The sequence below is a fragment of the Chaetura pelagica genome, unplaced genomic scaffold, assembly GCF_000747805.2.
Source record: "Chaetura pelagica isolate M959 unplaced genomic scaffold, ChaPel_1.0 scaffold261, whole genome shotgun sequence".
In the NCBI taxonomy this organism is placed as follows: Eukaryota; Metazoa; Chordata; class Aves; order Apodiformes; family Apodidae; genus Chaetura; species Chaetura pelagica.
In genome coordinates, this window is record NW_009952189.1 from 1,165,285 (window position 1) to 1,179,900 (window position 14,616).

The window sequence follows — 14,616 nt, forward strand, 5'->3', positions numbered from 1 at the left end:
TCTTTCCCTTTAGAAACTTATCTCAAGCCTCATTAAGCTAGTGAAATGAATGCTAAATTATTTGAAAATGTCTTGCATGTCTGGTCTTTCTAGCACCTAAACCACTAAAATACCTCAAAAAATATGAAGAACAAGTCAACAATAATGTGTGTCAAATGTGCCAAATGACTCAATTAGCTGAACAAAATGGCCTAATTCCACATAAGTATGCAAAAATGCTTTCAAGAATTTTTGTAACAATTATTAAAAATATAATGTACATACAGTATGATTCAAATAAGACTATTTTTAATAGAACCTAAACTAATATGAGTGACTCTGGATTTGTTGCTCCATTGTAATAGGCACTGCTCTTCCAAATGAAAATAACTAGAGGAAAAATCCAGTAACTCCAGAGAAAAAGCAGAAGATGGGGGTATTAAATATGCCACTAGTCCCATATCAGGTGTCAGAGAGACAACTGAAGGCCAGAAAACTTTTTGTGCATGGTTGAACCTACCCCAGCTGGCTCTAACCACCCAGCTTGCTTATGCTCTGAGTCTGTAACACTCTGACTTCCTGTTTCACCCTCATCTGAAAAGATGAGTTGTCCTTAGAGAACAGCCATACAGCTGATTATGGAACTGAAGTAAACACTGCAGAAGAGTAATTTTACAGTCTCTTTGCACCAGATACAGACTGCCAGCTCTCATATGCTGTTCCTGAGATTGATCTGGTCCCATCTTACATTACTCTGCAGCCTCTATTCTGCTTTGTTATCAGACTGACCAGCTGCATCTGATCTGTGATCTGATCAGGCTGCTTGGCTCATGCAGATCAAGCCCTGTTAGTACACGTCCCAGAGAGCCCCAGTTCTGAATTTATAATATACTGGATTTTTAAAAAAATATTAAATTAATTACAGAACTTTTAAATCTTTATAGCATATAAAAGTAATCTAACAGAAACTGCCAATACATCTTTCCAGTCTGGTATGGTAACACTAATGCTGATAATTACCACAAATTTTTATTATTTTTTTTTTAAAGCTTTTCTTAACAACATCAACTGACACATTTTCTCTTTAGCATTTCCAAGACCTTGAGATCAGGCTCCCTGTGGGCCGTACCTCTCAAATACATGCTTTGAGTAAGTACGCCTCTTAGAAGTCTACATTCATACTCGTTTAACTACACAACACTATTTAAGATCATGATTACATTCCAGTCAAATTATCTTGCCTCCAGCCAGTCTACAATTTGAATATGGTCCCACACATTTCACACATGGAAAATCCTGCAACTTTCCCATGTTTGACAAACCACAGTGTAGCAAAGGGACTAGAAAAAAAAAGTAAGAGGAGTAACAATCATCTGTCTGGTTGTAAGAATGTTTGATTTTTTACATTTTTAATATCCAGCATTAAATAGTTTTTTTCATATTCTTAAATTCAATTATAAGCAGAGCAGCAATATAAATTCAAAATGAAATGTGCAAATAATTTATTCCTATCAGAATAATTGCATCAATGATAAACCATGAAACGTAAGGCCAGTATTTTACTGAATTGTAAAATCCAAACAGTTTCTTCCCAACTCGGTGTGATTTTAAATATTTTAGATACATACTCCATAAGGACATAAAAATTACTCCAGTTAACCACTCTTCGAAATATACAGACAGATGGATACAGATATAAAAAAAGTAACACAAATACATTTAAGAAAATCAGAATTATCTTGATCGTTAGATTGTTAAGAGAAGTCTAACGAGAAAATCCATAACTGCTGAAAACAAAAAGGAAACTATCACCTCTTCAATAATACCAGTATAATAATTAGTTAAATTAATTAAATGGACCATATTGGAAAATAGTTAACAAGTATTAAACCTAATATTTAGGGTCCTTGCTCTCCATCAATTTTAAAGTGACAGATGATAGCTGAAGTTCATGCTATTACACAGTGTAACCACTGTATTTGCTACATGTGGCCTTATGTGGTTCAAACACACAAGTACCTACATGAAAACAGTTTTACAACCTGGCAAAGCAGAATATGGGACACAACATAACCTGTACTAAGGAAACCAAAGGAGTTCATACAAAAATATAACCTTTACATAATGAGTTCTGTAAAAGCAAAGATACTAATAGACCAGAAGTCATTATCTGTGTTACAAAAGGACCTAAAATCCCCTACTAAGAGGAGAAAAGCACTGTTCTAACACTACATACACAGGAAAAGGAATTAAGTTGTCTTTTTCTACCTTTTCTCTGGAAACACCAAGGCTAACTACAACTGCTGAAAACATTAAGCTTTCCTACATGGCCACCTTTATTCAGACAGTTGGACAGCACGGGTATGTTCCACACTTGCTCTTCCATCCTCAGATCCATTGCATCATTTCACTCCTCCATATGGTAACATATAAACTCATGCTGTTGGACAACTGCACACTCCACAACGGGTAGCTTGTCAGAAAATCCCACTCCATGTATCTGTTCCAGTCACTCACACTCTCTTCCCTTCCTAATATTAATTAATCCATGTAAAAGAAAAACTGGGTAGATTATTTCTTTCCTTGGTTGTATGAGATTAATCTCTTCTGAGTAACATTTAGGTCTTTTCTGCCTTGAGCTCAAGTAAGTTGAAGTAACACTCAAGTGAATAAGGATAAGGTAAAAAGGGAAAGAAAAAATTACCTGAAGTTTTTTATAGCTGACTTTTTGTGTGAGTAGGTGTAGCTGCACTGATATAGAAAGGAGTACTCAATGTCAAGCTATAAATAGCTCCTGCTGGGAGCCTAACAGCTCTGCCTCTGCTTTCACCGAGCACAGGCAATAAACTATCACTATTACATTTTCACAATTCAGGAACAAACAGATTTAAGCAAAAAAATATTTCTATTTCTACAGCAAATCCAATAAAAGAAACATATTTATGCTATATATAAAGATGTGTTTATAGAGTATACTCACATTTGAAATAAAAATACCAGAAATAGGGAAAACGTAGTGCTTTATTCACTTCAAAATTTTGCTTCCAAGAGAAAAGGCATGATTCAAAACATACAGCTATTCATTAAGACATTTTATTTATGAAAGAATTCTTATTTATGACTTGAAGAATATTTATACTGTCTGTTAGGTATCTGCTCCCAGTGTAAATCTAACATAAAATTCAGGTTTGCAGAAGACATGATAAATTCACTTGAGATTCTCTTGGAGACAAGAGGGGAAAAAAATACAATTTGTTTTTTATGAAAACACAAACCATACAGACCAAAACATACAAAACCAAAAAAGTGGTAGCTGCTTTCAGCGTTTTACAAGCCATGTTTTCACTATGATTGCACAGATCACTTCTTAGTCATTGTAAGGCCACTAAGCTGGTTTAGTTTTCTATAGTCTAGCTATTCCTATAGGATTTCAGTTGCAGTACAGAATTTCTGGATGCCTCTTAAAGGCAGCTAGAAACTAGTCACAGCACCCAGCACTACTGCCCTGCCCGGTAATCAGAGGCAACAGGGAGCTGTAAGCAAGAAACTATTGGAACATAGTTTCTAAATAAAATAATGGAACAGAACATGAATGATTTGGAACTATTAACAGTACTTAATTCACAGCATTTCCTTACCTAAAATCCTTATGAAAAGAAACTTCTGTGTTAGTACATAAATATAGCAAAATCAGGCCTGTGTCATGTGGAGAATTAAGGACAAGTCAAGATGTACAGGTACCAGCCTTAGACCAACTGAACGTTTGTGCAGTTCTACCCCACATAAAGCATATATTCTGTGAGAGGCAGAGAAGAAACTTAGCTCTGTATGTAGATGTATACTTTAAATGACAGTATTTTTTTCTTTCTGTGGCCATGCACAGTATTTATAACTTAACTAGAAGCTGTGATTCTCCAGAGAATGTTGTAAACAAACAATTAAACACTATCATAGCACAAAGGCCTAACAGAGCCAAATAAAGAAGAGTAGAGACCCCTGGATTACCTCTGAGTGCCCAAGCTCATGCTTTAGGTGTGGAAGCAGTGTGACCACAGTAACACAGCACAGTACTCTCTGAGCTTTTGTGGGCAAAATTCTACTGTATTAGTCACACTTGAGAAAAACAAATATGAATACTATACAAGATAGCACAGGACCTCAGTTTAGCTTTCTGTTAGGAAATCATGCTTACTCATAATCACATTTGGCCAAGAAATGGTCACATCATACTACCTTTCCAGATTGAGAACTGAAATTCAAGGGCTTCCTAGACAGAAACTGGATTTTACTACACAAAGCAGTTTTGCAAGAAGATTTTGTAAACAGCTGACTTCAAGAAAGTACTCCTTGCTAAAAAAGCTTACCTTTCTCTCTTTCAGTAACTGTTTGTAGCCACTGGTACCTAGAGACAGAAGTGTAATGAGGACATCTAAGGAAGGAGATGCAGATGCTCTTCCTGAAAAAAAAGACAAAACCCAACACGATTAAAATGGCAAATTTATGTGAAAGAAAGTTGATAATCAAGTTTTCTACAGTTATTTCGTATGGATGAAATGTAGTTAATGAACTAGTTACCTGGATACATTTTGCTGATCTCCTGAATGAAGGACTCATTGAAGCCAGCAATGATAGCACCACCTACTGGAACCATAAAGTTTTTGTCCAAGCTCTGAACAAAAGCATCTATTCTGCCAACTCGAGCACCCTTTATCAAAAAGGATAAATAAAAACAAAATCCAAAGCATACATTAGGAAAAAGGAAACACGTGATAGCCTCATAATTACACAGCAATATATATGAAATAAATACAATTCCTGAAACTCTGTCAGATACTGTATTTGTGATGGAAAGTTAAAAATACTTGTATTTTTTCTTAGCATTGATCAGTATTATTACTATTGTCTGCTTACATAGCGCCTTTCAAATTCCTATTTAGCTGTGATTTAAAATAGTGATCTTAGTTCCTGCAAGTCTAACTGCATCTTATTTTCAACAACAGCCAAAAAGAAAAAACCCTTGAAATTTCATGGAAATCATACAGTTAAAACTGCACAACCCAAAACATTTAAAAGATTCTCACAGTAAAGGGCTAGAGGTTAATGCTTCATTAGTAAACATTTTTCTCGATACACATATAAATTTGCATTAAAAAAGAGTACTGTGGTGGCATTCATTATAAGGCTGCTTGCCTTATAGCTTCCTACAACAGATTTCCCTACTTCCCAGAGAACAAAAAGTCCTTATACCTAGTCACTCAGATATTCTTAGAGGAAAAAAAATGTAGAATCTGCAGTACATTTTCAATTTGAGTAATATGGTACTGTGAACTGTACAATTAAAAAGTATGCAGCATAACAGAGCCTGAAAAGTATATAAAAGAACATATATATTAAAATACACAAATAGATACATATTAAAGTACAACAAAATCAAACCAAGAAATGGAAGAGTTAATAGCTACAACAGAAAAAAAGTGAAAAATGCAGATCCAGCTAAACCAGTTATTACTTCTATGTTTTAATAGCTTAGTTCATGGGAGATAGGAAGAAGCACTCTGAGTTGGTAATTTTTTTTATGGGAAGATGAAGGCCAGCAGCTATAATTTGACTTAATTGACAGGAGACCATCAGAGGAAAAGCAAGAAAAATTAAAGTCTCAAAAGCTCTTTTCTGTGATACTCTTTTCAAGCTCTGTTCACTCTGTGCTCAGCATGTACACATTCCTAAGTATTCACTAATAACTATTTCTTCACAGACAGTACATTTTCTATTCTAGGAAATACATTTTTGTAAAAAAATTTAAAGCAGAGCTCAAATGTATAAATTTGCCTAACTAAAGAAACAAAAAGACCCAGACAATCTATCAAGAAAGCCAAGAAAAAACACAGAAACCAATACAATAACAGTTCTATTTGTGGCTTTGTAGTCTCAAAAGATTACAATCAGATAGATTTCATGCAGTAAAACTCAGCAATTGCACAGCCCCCTTTATTTTAGAATTTCACTAAACTGTGCAAGTGAAATACAATAAACACATACCAAGTGCATTCCAAATAGAGCATATGCCATTTCCTATTTCACATATCACTGAGGTTTTTTTAAAATTCCTTCAGTTTCTCAAGATCTAGAAAAGTTGACATGATGTTCCTGTCATAATTCTGTATCAAACTGGGCAGTGCCCAGTTAATCATTTAAGTGTTTATATAGATAAAAAATAACCAGTGTATTTTAAATTCACACTAGTTCAGGATTCCCTTGATCCTGTTAAAAAAATATCCCCATATATTTTTTTATATGGACAACAGAGAGAAAAGAAAGACCGTAAACAAATAGTGCATGTACACTTTAATGAGAAAAAATGTAAGAAATTAAACCTTTTTAACATAACCTTTTGAACTTAACCCAGTTGCCTCAGCTGTTCCCTGTGCCAACAATATTATAACAGTGACAGCTTCTACGAAATGTTGCTGTAGAATCTTATGCCTTCAATGGAAAATCTGTAACTCACATTGTGGTTGAAGGCCTAAACCCTATTCAAGTGAAATCTATTATTTTACTTTTAGTCAACCAGTTCAGGAAGTATTTTAAGAAAGCTTATTAAGGACATTTTTCCATTATGAAAGAGACTTGAACATAAACAAAACCTAATCAGGGTTATTACATAAAAAGCACATAATGGAAATAACAAATATTATTTTAAAATTCTATTTCCCTCTGCCCCGCTTTGTCAGAAAATTGTTCAAATATCTGACACGCACAGGATTAGACTCATAGCTGTGAGACGTGATAAAATTTGCTAGTGTTTGCTCCAATCAGACATTTACTTATACTTGTTAAAAAATAAACTATTATTTTAAATGCACAGTTCCTACCTGCTGGATAAGATGCATACACTTTGAAGACTGAACGCCATACGCATTGTTGACAATATGGGGAATGTCATAATTAGCACAAATCACAGCCAGTTCCTCCAGTCTATGAGCATAAAATTGTAATTTAGAGAAGCACTGGTAACTGTAACTCATGTTACAAATCAGACCACTAAAAGACTGAAAGGTCTACAAGGAGGTCAGAATAAGAAAAGAAACCTTTTAGATTAGCACCTCCAGGCAACACTTGTCACCTTAAGATAAAAAGGTTAAGAGGAAAAATCTGTTTGTTTTTATATATACTACAAATTCTTGACCTGAGCTGAAATTTGTCATGCTTCACTGAAAGTTTTGTCTCAAAGACAGTAAATAGATCCCAAATTACTGTTTCAGATAATAGAATTTTTTATACTATTTTAATGATAACTAACAGAGCTTTAGCTATTCCCACTTTTTTGCCTTTTCTTCTAATATTAAGCCTAAAAATGGCCTAATGGAAGTTTCAAGATGTGTCTTGTGTCTTGTAACAGTAAGTCTTTGCACACCACTGTTATTTCAAAGAACTAGTATTTCAATGCTTTGGCTAAAACCTCACTTGTATATTTCAAGATTAACAGAAAATATATTCTTCAAAGGAATGGAAAGCCCTAAAAAGTCTGAATGTGGAAATCAACAAATTAAAACTTCATTCATCTATTTACTCAGAAGTAAATGCAACTCTTCACTTGCCTTTAGAAATCCCTCAAATCACAGTGAGCTCAGCCTGGATTTATTTCTCAGTCAAAGTAGGATTTATGAGGGTGCCTAGGTCACTTTGGGTAAGGGCCTTCGGCATTTTAAATGTACATGTTTAAGTACCCTTTTTTAAAGCACTCCAACCATGATCTATTTTGTTTTTAGAAAGTTCTTGACTTCCCCCAAATTTGTAAATCTATTTTAGAAACAAAATCTATTTGAAAAAAGAATGTAATATACAAATTGAAGTTATGATAAGGTAGTGTTTTTTTTTTTAAATCAGGAAACTCTAAATATTCTATACATTCTTACTCTTACCTTCAGTACAGCCTCTACACTGTAATTTACTGACATTCATATAAAATGTGACAGAGTACAAAAATGTTTTCCAAGAGGTGACATTCCTTTGCATTCTACTTCTATTACATTGCCTAGTGTTGTTTTGTAATGCAAAATTCAGCTGCAAATCTCTGACTAAATTTTCTATACCTCAGTTCTTCAGAAAACATCATGATCACTGTATCATCCCTAAAGAAATCACATGTATTTAATGACTAGGAAACACCAGTACTATAATGTTCTTATTGATCTTTTACAGCCAAGATACTCAGCAGGAGATGCATGTCCAGTAATTTTTCTCATTTATCAACATTCTGAATCCTGAACTACATAACGTTAACAGAATACTTCAGAAAACTTAACACTACAAAGGGTAAAGATTTTGCCTTGTGATCTGCCGAACTTAATCAATTTCTTAATTTCCACAGAGACTCAAAGGAAAACAGTTCCCCTCTTACATGCTTCTTTTCAAGTTCAGGTATAGAATTTTATCAAACTGGAAACATGGAGGGTGTATTGCTATGTCTGTTTGCCTTTCTCACCTCCTGAGACTTAAAGGAGCAATATGCTAGCTTCCACAAGTACTGAAAACAGAGAAGTCCCTTTGCTTTTCCTAAAAATACTCTTGCACAATTTGATCCATATTACAATACAGGATGAGAGTGCTACACTGTTAAAAGAATATGTGATTATGCAAGGGAAGCAAGCAATTATGCACACCACTTGTCTGCTTCCAAGGCTTAAAATGAACCATTGGAAGAGCTGCTAGTCACATTAGAAAAATAAAATATTAATCTAAGTTTGGCTACTACTTGAGTTCTTAAAAGTCACAAACAGGACTTACAGAAATATTTTCCAGCTCATTCTTTCTCTCCTGCTAGTGAGAGTTCATAAAAAAGCAAGCTTGTTCTTCCTTCCAATATTAATGAAAGTAACAAGATGCAGTGTTCTACTGAGCATAAAAACTGAAAAAGACACTTATTTTTACCTTTAGTTCTCTTGCATACAGTAATTTTATAGACAACTCACAACAACAGCAGGTAAAAGACTGTCTCAGAACTGATGTCTCCACGGAAGGGGGTATATCCAACAGTGCATTATTCCCATCAAGTTAAGTAATATTTCAGAGGAAAGCTATAGGTACACAGGCATGAAACTCTTACCCTGGTCTTTTAACAACCCTAAGCCGCTTAAAATTTTCAAACACCACCACTACAAGCAAGCAAAGCCTCACAAATGCAAGATATTAAAAACCAGACATTTAAAATGGTATCCTCCAGATATGCCGTACAGGCTATTCCTTCCTGTAGGAAGATGAATGTTATGGCCTTTCATAGTTGACGGTATCCTTTAAATAGAAAGCACGTTCAAATCCTCCTGTATCTGTGATATATCATAACACAGTGCCACTACCAAATAATTCATCTCTTAGTTGCAGAGAACAAAACAATCGCATGTCAAGTAGAGGAAGCAGATAAGGAAAAGATTAATTTACCCAAGCTATAAGACAGACCACTCGACTTTGATAGCTGTGATTTAAGTTAGCCAATAAATCTGCAAGTCAACTTCATGCAATGTTCATAGTATTCTGACAGAATACTGTGGTTTCAGCTTCCCTCCAGCAATGGGGTTAATCCATGATAAATACTAGCTTTTTCAAAATGTAGGAAAAGAGAGCTAAACGTATCTTTACTTGCCATGTTCCAGAGTCAATAATGTTTCTTTCATACACTTGCAAATATGAAACTAAGTTTTCCAGATACAGTAATTAACAAAAAAAGCATGCACTGCAGAGCAACTCTAAAACATAAGCCTTTGCAATTTTGTGATAAATTAAAAACAACTGAAGTGAAACAACTGAGACACTACATTTAAAACCATGTAAAAAAGAGACGTCTTACTAATACTTCATACTTCAGTGTACTACATACAAGCCCATAAAAAGATACCTGTTCAACTGTAAAACCTAATTAATTGGCTTCCTGACATTTATTTTCATAAGGAATCAGAGAAAGGTTTTCCAAGTAGCAATGGTGCTCATTTTGGACAAATTACTCAATACAGAGTCCTTTAGCCACCTCTACTCCAACATGTCTTTTTCAGATTGACAAGCTTTTCAAATATTTTATCACCATGCTGCAAGTTGAAATAATGTCTCAGACACTATTTCCCATCCATAACCATAATGTTCACCTCAGCTTCAGCTAGTGCTTGAATGACATCTTCTAGCAACTATAGGAGTCATGTATATGGACACTTACTATTTAGTAAAGAATGCAATGTATTTTAAGCTTATTTTAAAGGTGATTTAACAGCTGGAAATCATAAGTAGCAGCATCATGCAATCCGGCAGCAAATGTTCAATCCAAGATAAGTTCATCAGAGCAAACCACGTTATACTGATACAGCACATCTGCCCTAAATGCTTCCAAGACTTTCCTTATACCAGTACATCCTAATTAGCTCTATACACATCAGTATAATACAGGAAAGAGTAACTCAAGCAAAGGTTTTACATTTAGCTGTAGTTTTTTGGTTTTTTTTTAACTGTATCAACAGCCGAGTAAAATTCATTGTTGGCTAGAGAAGAATAGAAAAGGCAACAGTAATATTAAAATGTGGCATTAGCTATGGAACTACATTCCCTGTACTATGTTTCTATGAAAGTCTATCTTTACTTCTTCTGTGAAATTATAAGAAAATCACTGTCAAAATTACATTCATCTCACCAGAAGAGATTATAATTAACTTCAGCTATATGGCATAAGGGAAACCTTCTGCATTGTTCTCACTTTTTTAAAAATATACTCTTCTGAAAGTGGAACATTGTTTCAACCTGTGATTTTCCTTAAGCAAGGGGATTAAAGTAATTGTTGGCAGCAATTAAGCAATCTTAGAAAGATGGACAATCTAAACATAGTGGTTTGGTTTTATTGGGCTTTTTTGGTTGGTTGGTTTGTTGTTTTTTTTTTACACTAACAAAAAACATACTTCATACAAAGGCTATTTACCTGTCTGGTACCCTTGGAGCAAAGCAAGATGTTGTAGAATGCACACAAAGAATATTTTCAGCACCAAGAGTCTTGATTTTAGCCTCCACTGCTTCATACAAAGGCTATTTACCTGTCTGGTACCCTTGGAGCAAAGCAAGATGTTGTAGAATGCACACAAAGAATATTTTCAGCACCAAGAGTCTTGATTTTAGCCTCCACTGCTTCAATGTCTGTCCGTAGCTCATCACCTTCCAATACATTTTCTATCACCACAGGCTCAAAACCTGACCAAAAAGAGCAAGACCTAAGTGTGTATCATCAAATCTCTGACTAATTGCAAGTTTTCAGTTCCAGTATAAATCTGAAAAAGCTTTGGCTTCTGTTGTTTAAACAGTCTTTCAAACTTGGATTAAGAACACATAAACTTTCTATTGTATAATGCCCATCTTGCTAAAACCAACAATAACAGTCCTATTTAATACTGGACTCCAGACATTAGCTTACTTTATATTCTTTGCATGCAACAATAAGAAATTTGACGATTGTTTTAAAAACAGATTAACCTCTTTCCTCCCAATTAAAAATGAAGTGTTTGCATGGCATTCTTGTAAAATATTTGCATACTAAAACAGGTGTGGCATGGCAGCAACACCACACTAGCTGGAGTGACTGCTACTTTCTTAAAAAACATCAGGTGTTCGCTTAACTGAATGAAAGTTAAGGAGAAGAGGAGGGTAAAAAGGGGAAGAGTGATTTCCAAAGCAGTGTAACATGGCAGCAACAATGTGAATTTTCCCTTTGTGGCTCAACACCATAACTTAGCAGTGATACGTAGGGCTCAAATTCTACAGAAAAACTTGTACTAGAATGATTTATTGAAATTGTTAGCCCTAGTCTGGTTTTTAGTTAGCAATCTAGAAGACAGAGATTGCATTTAATAGATAGTAGTTAGATATCTAATACCTATTTATCTCATTTTTATTTTACAATTCTTCTAATGAATTTTGTGATAGCTATCTGAGCTATTAAAAATTAACAGATCAATTGTATTTTCTCACAACATTCTCCATTATAAACGTAATCTCCTTAGTTTTGATGTTCTAAATTGAGCGTAATATTCCAAAAACAGTCCCATTTTTCTCATAGACATGTTCTATTTGTTATGATCTGATTCCCTTTAAAATCCTCTGTGTCTTACCTGGATATAATCCAGTACCTGCTTCCAACTGTTCAGTCATTTTTATCAAATTAGTCTTTTACGCAAAAACTAAATGTGTCCTAGGAACTAGGACCAGCATTTATGCCATCACCTGCAGGTAGGTGTGCACTGAGATGGAAAATTGTGCTCTCCCTTACATGCCCTTTCCTTGATCCCATGCATCTGCTGCAGGAGGGGACAGCTTCAATGCAGGGACAGACTTCTACCCTTAGCTTACTTTTAGTCTGATAAACAAGGAAATCTATTTGCGAGAAATTAAGGTTTAAACTAAGAAAAGCACCAAGCTCATTTCCTGAATGAGCTGGGTGACACCACAAGATTAAAAATAGGGCAGCTAACACTTCCCACATTCTGAATGAAAAGAATACGCATATCAGACAGCATGTCACCTTTTGATCACAATTCCTAGGACACACAGACTTTTGGCATAAATCTGAGAGAGAAATTTGAACACTGAACCTTGATTTTACGTAATTGTCAGGACAGCAAATTAGGCAACTAACTCCGACAATGAGGTGTAACTACCTTAGTATTGTGTTCTCACTGACTACTTCATATACCTCTCTATCTCAGCATATGCTTACATTTTACAAGGCACTAAGAAGACAACTCATACATGTGATTGCATGTTAGAAATCAGAAATGTAAAACAAAGCACTGAAACCTCTACACATTAGGCCTTTTTCAGATCTTACTGCAAGCATATGAATTAATGATCACTCATGTTAGGTGAAGTCTTATATCTGTCAGAAGAACACACAGCATAATCAGTCAGCTCTTTCTTACCTGCAGTTATCATTGATTTAAAGCAAGATTTCTGGTCTATACGTGGCCAGATAATGTATTTTGCCTTCGGTCTCTTGTGCCGCAATGTTAAAAAACACAGAGTTAGACTCATGCCAGTTGCCATAGGAACCACAAAGCAATTGGTCACTGTCCGGACACCTGCACACAAAAAGCAAGTCAGAAATTTACATGAAGAACCCATTACATGCACCCAGAAATAAAGAGATATTCACAGATTTACACCTACCAGCCAGCTTTATAATATCCAGAACTACTGAATTAGTAAGTTTATTCAAAAGGCTAGACCCTGCAGCTTTGGGCTGGACTGCAGAAATATCACCCGACCTTCCAATTCCATGGATCAACCTGAACAAAAGAGGTTGAAAACATACATCAAGTTGTCAGTTTTTAGTTTTGTTTTGGCTTGGTTTTTTTGCATCCCTAAGCAACAATTCTTGCTGGCAGTGATTATTAGTACCTGTAGTGCCTTCGGGCAACGAGCCCTGATGCCACCCTTCCTTCCCTCTCACCCACACCACAGTTGCCCAGGAAGTTATTGCTATCCATGATAGCAAGCTCATGAAGAAACAGTTCAATGGTGCTTTCATCCCATCCATCTTCAGGACATTTTCCCTTAATAATAACAAGATAAAGGTAACTACGAAACTCGGAAATCAAATACAAACAAAACTTTATGCAACTTGTTTGATTAACGTTACCCTTCTTTCCCATGCTGAGCATTGGTTTGTATTTTCATTATACTGTTTTATATTATCTAATGTTATTAACTTGTATTCAGAGAAAAGCTAAGTAATGATTTTTCAATACATTAATACATGCAATGCTACTTACATTAGTATATCCTGATATTAAAATATGCAATTTTTTTTAACTTTCCAGTATTAAGATACACTAAAAACCACTGGAGCCCACACATGCTAATTACTCCCTAGAAAACTATAGATTACTTGATGTATTTCCTAGGCAAGAATCTACTTCTACAGAAATTCAACCAGGAAAAGTGCATGAAAGACAGATAATTGGGTATTATAGAACCAAAGATATTCACTATGAGCAGAGGGGAAACAGTTTCACTTATGACCTATCTTCCTATCTGCATATTTTCCTTTCCAGTTATTATCTAACAGGCAAGGAAACCACTTACAGAATCTAACGTGTGCAAATCTGCAACCAGCTCTTTCTGCATTAAGAACTACACCTAATGTTTGCAAACCGCAGAAGAGCAAAGGTACCCGTAACGCCACGAAGCATTACTGCAGCAGCTCAACAGCCCAGAAACTTCTCTGGTGTGTCCGTAACAGTAAAACAACTCAGTAAAACTGATTCATCCCTGCAGTGTGGCAAGTTTGAAATAGTGGACGATGGGACTAAGGGTTTTCAAGAACTGAAATACTGAGAATTCACTGATAATTATTGTTGTATATTGGAAACGAAGAAAGACGCTGTTTTGGCAGCTTGCAAGGGTTTGGGTTTTTTTTTTACCTCGCATAACAAAATGTTAGTATCTTATTCCTTTATAGCACTCTTTGGCCGTTTGTCGGGCCCTTCTCACCAAACGCACCAGCAAAAGCTCTTTTTTACTCCTAACGTGACCTTCCAACACGGGGCTCCCCACGCGCCCGGGGGCTCCCGAACCGCCTCGCCCGGGCTGTGCCCGGCCCGGCGGAGCTCGGCG

The 14,616-nt window shown here is 35.5% G+C and overlaps 1 protein-coding gene across 1 annotated transcript in view; it reads right to left on the reverse strand.

Annotated features, from left to right (window-relative positions):
* Nucleotides 1-14,616, reverse strand: part of SEPSECS (Sep (O-phosphoserine) tRNA:Sec (selenocysteine) tRNA synthase) — a 23,406-nt gene that overhangs the window by 5,606 nt on the left and 3,184 nt on the right. Inside the window, exons 2-8 of the mRNA XM_010007305.1 lie at nucleotides 13,399-13,586; nucleotides 13,168-13,286; nucleotides 12,921-13,079; nucleotides 11,046-11,199; nucleotides 6,852-6,954; nucleotides 4,555-4,684; nucleotides 4,344-4,435 (exon numbers count right to left, since the gene is read on the reverse strand). Coding sequence (XP_010005607.1) covers nucleotides 4,344-4,435; nucleotides 4,555-4,684; nucleotides 6,852-6,954; nucleotides 11,046-11,199; nucleotides 12,921-13,079; nucleotides 13,168-13,286; nucleotides 13,399-13,586 — 945 coding nt within the window. The remainder of the gene's footprint in view (nucleotides 1-4,343; nucleotides 4,436-4,554; nucleotides 4,685-6,851; nucleotides 6,955-11,045; nucleotides 11,200-12,920; nucleotides 13,080-13,167; nucleotides 13,287-13,398; nucleotides 13,587-14,616) is intronic.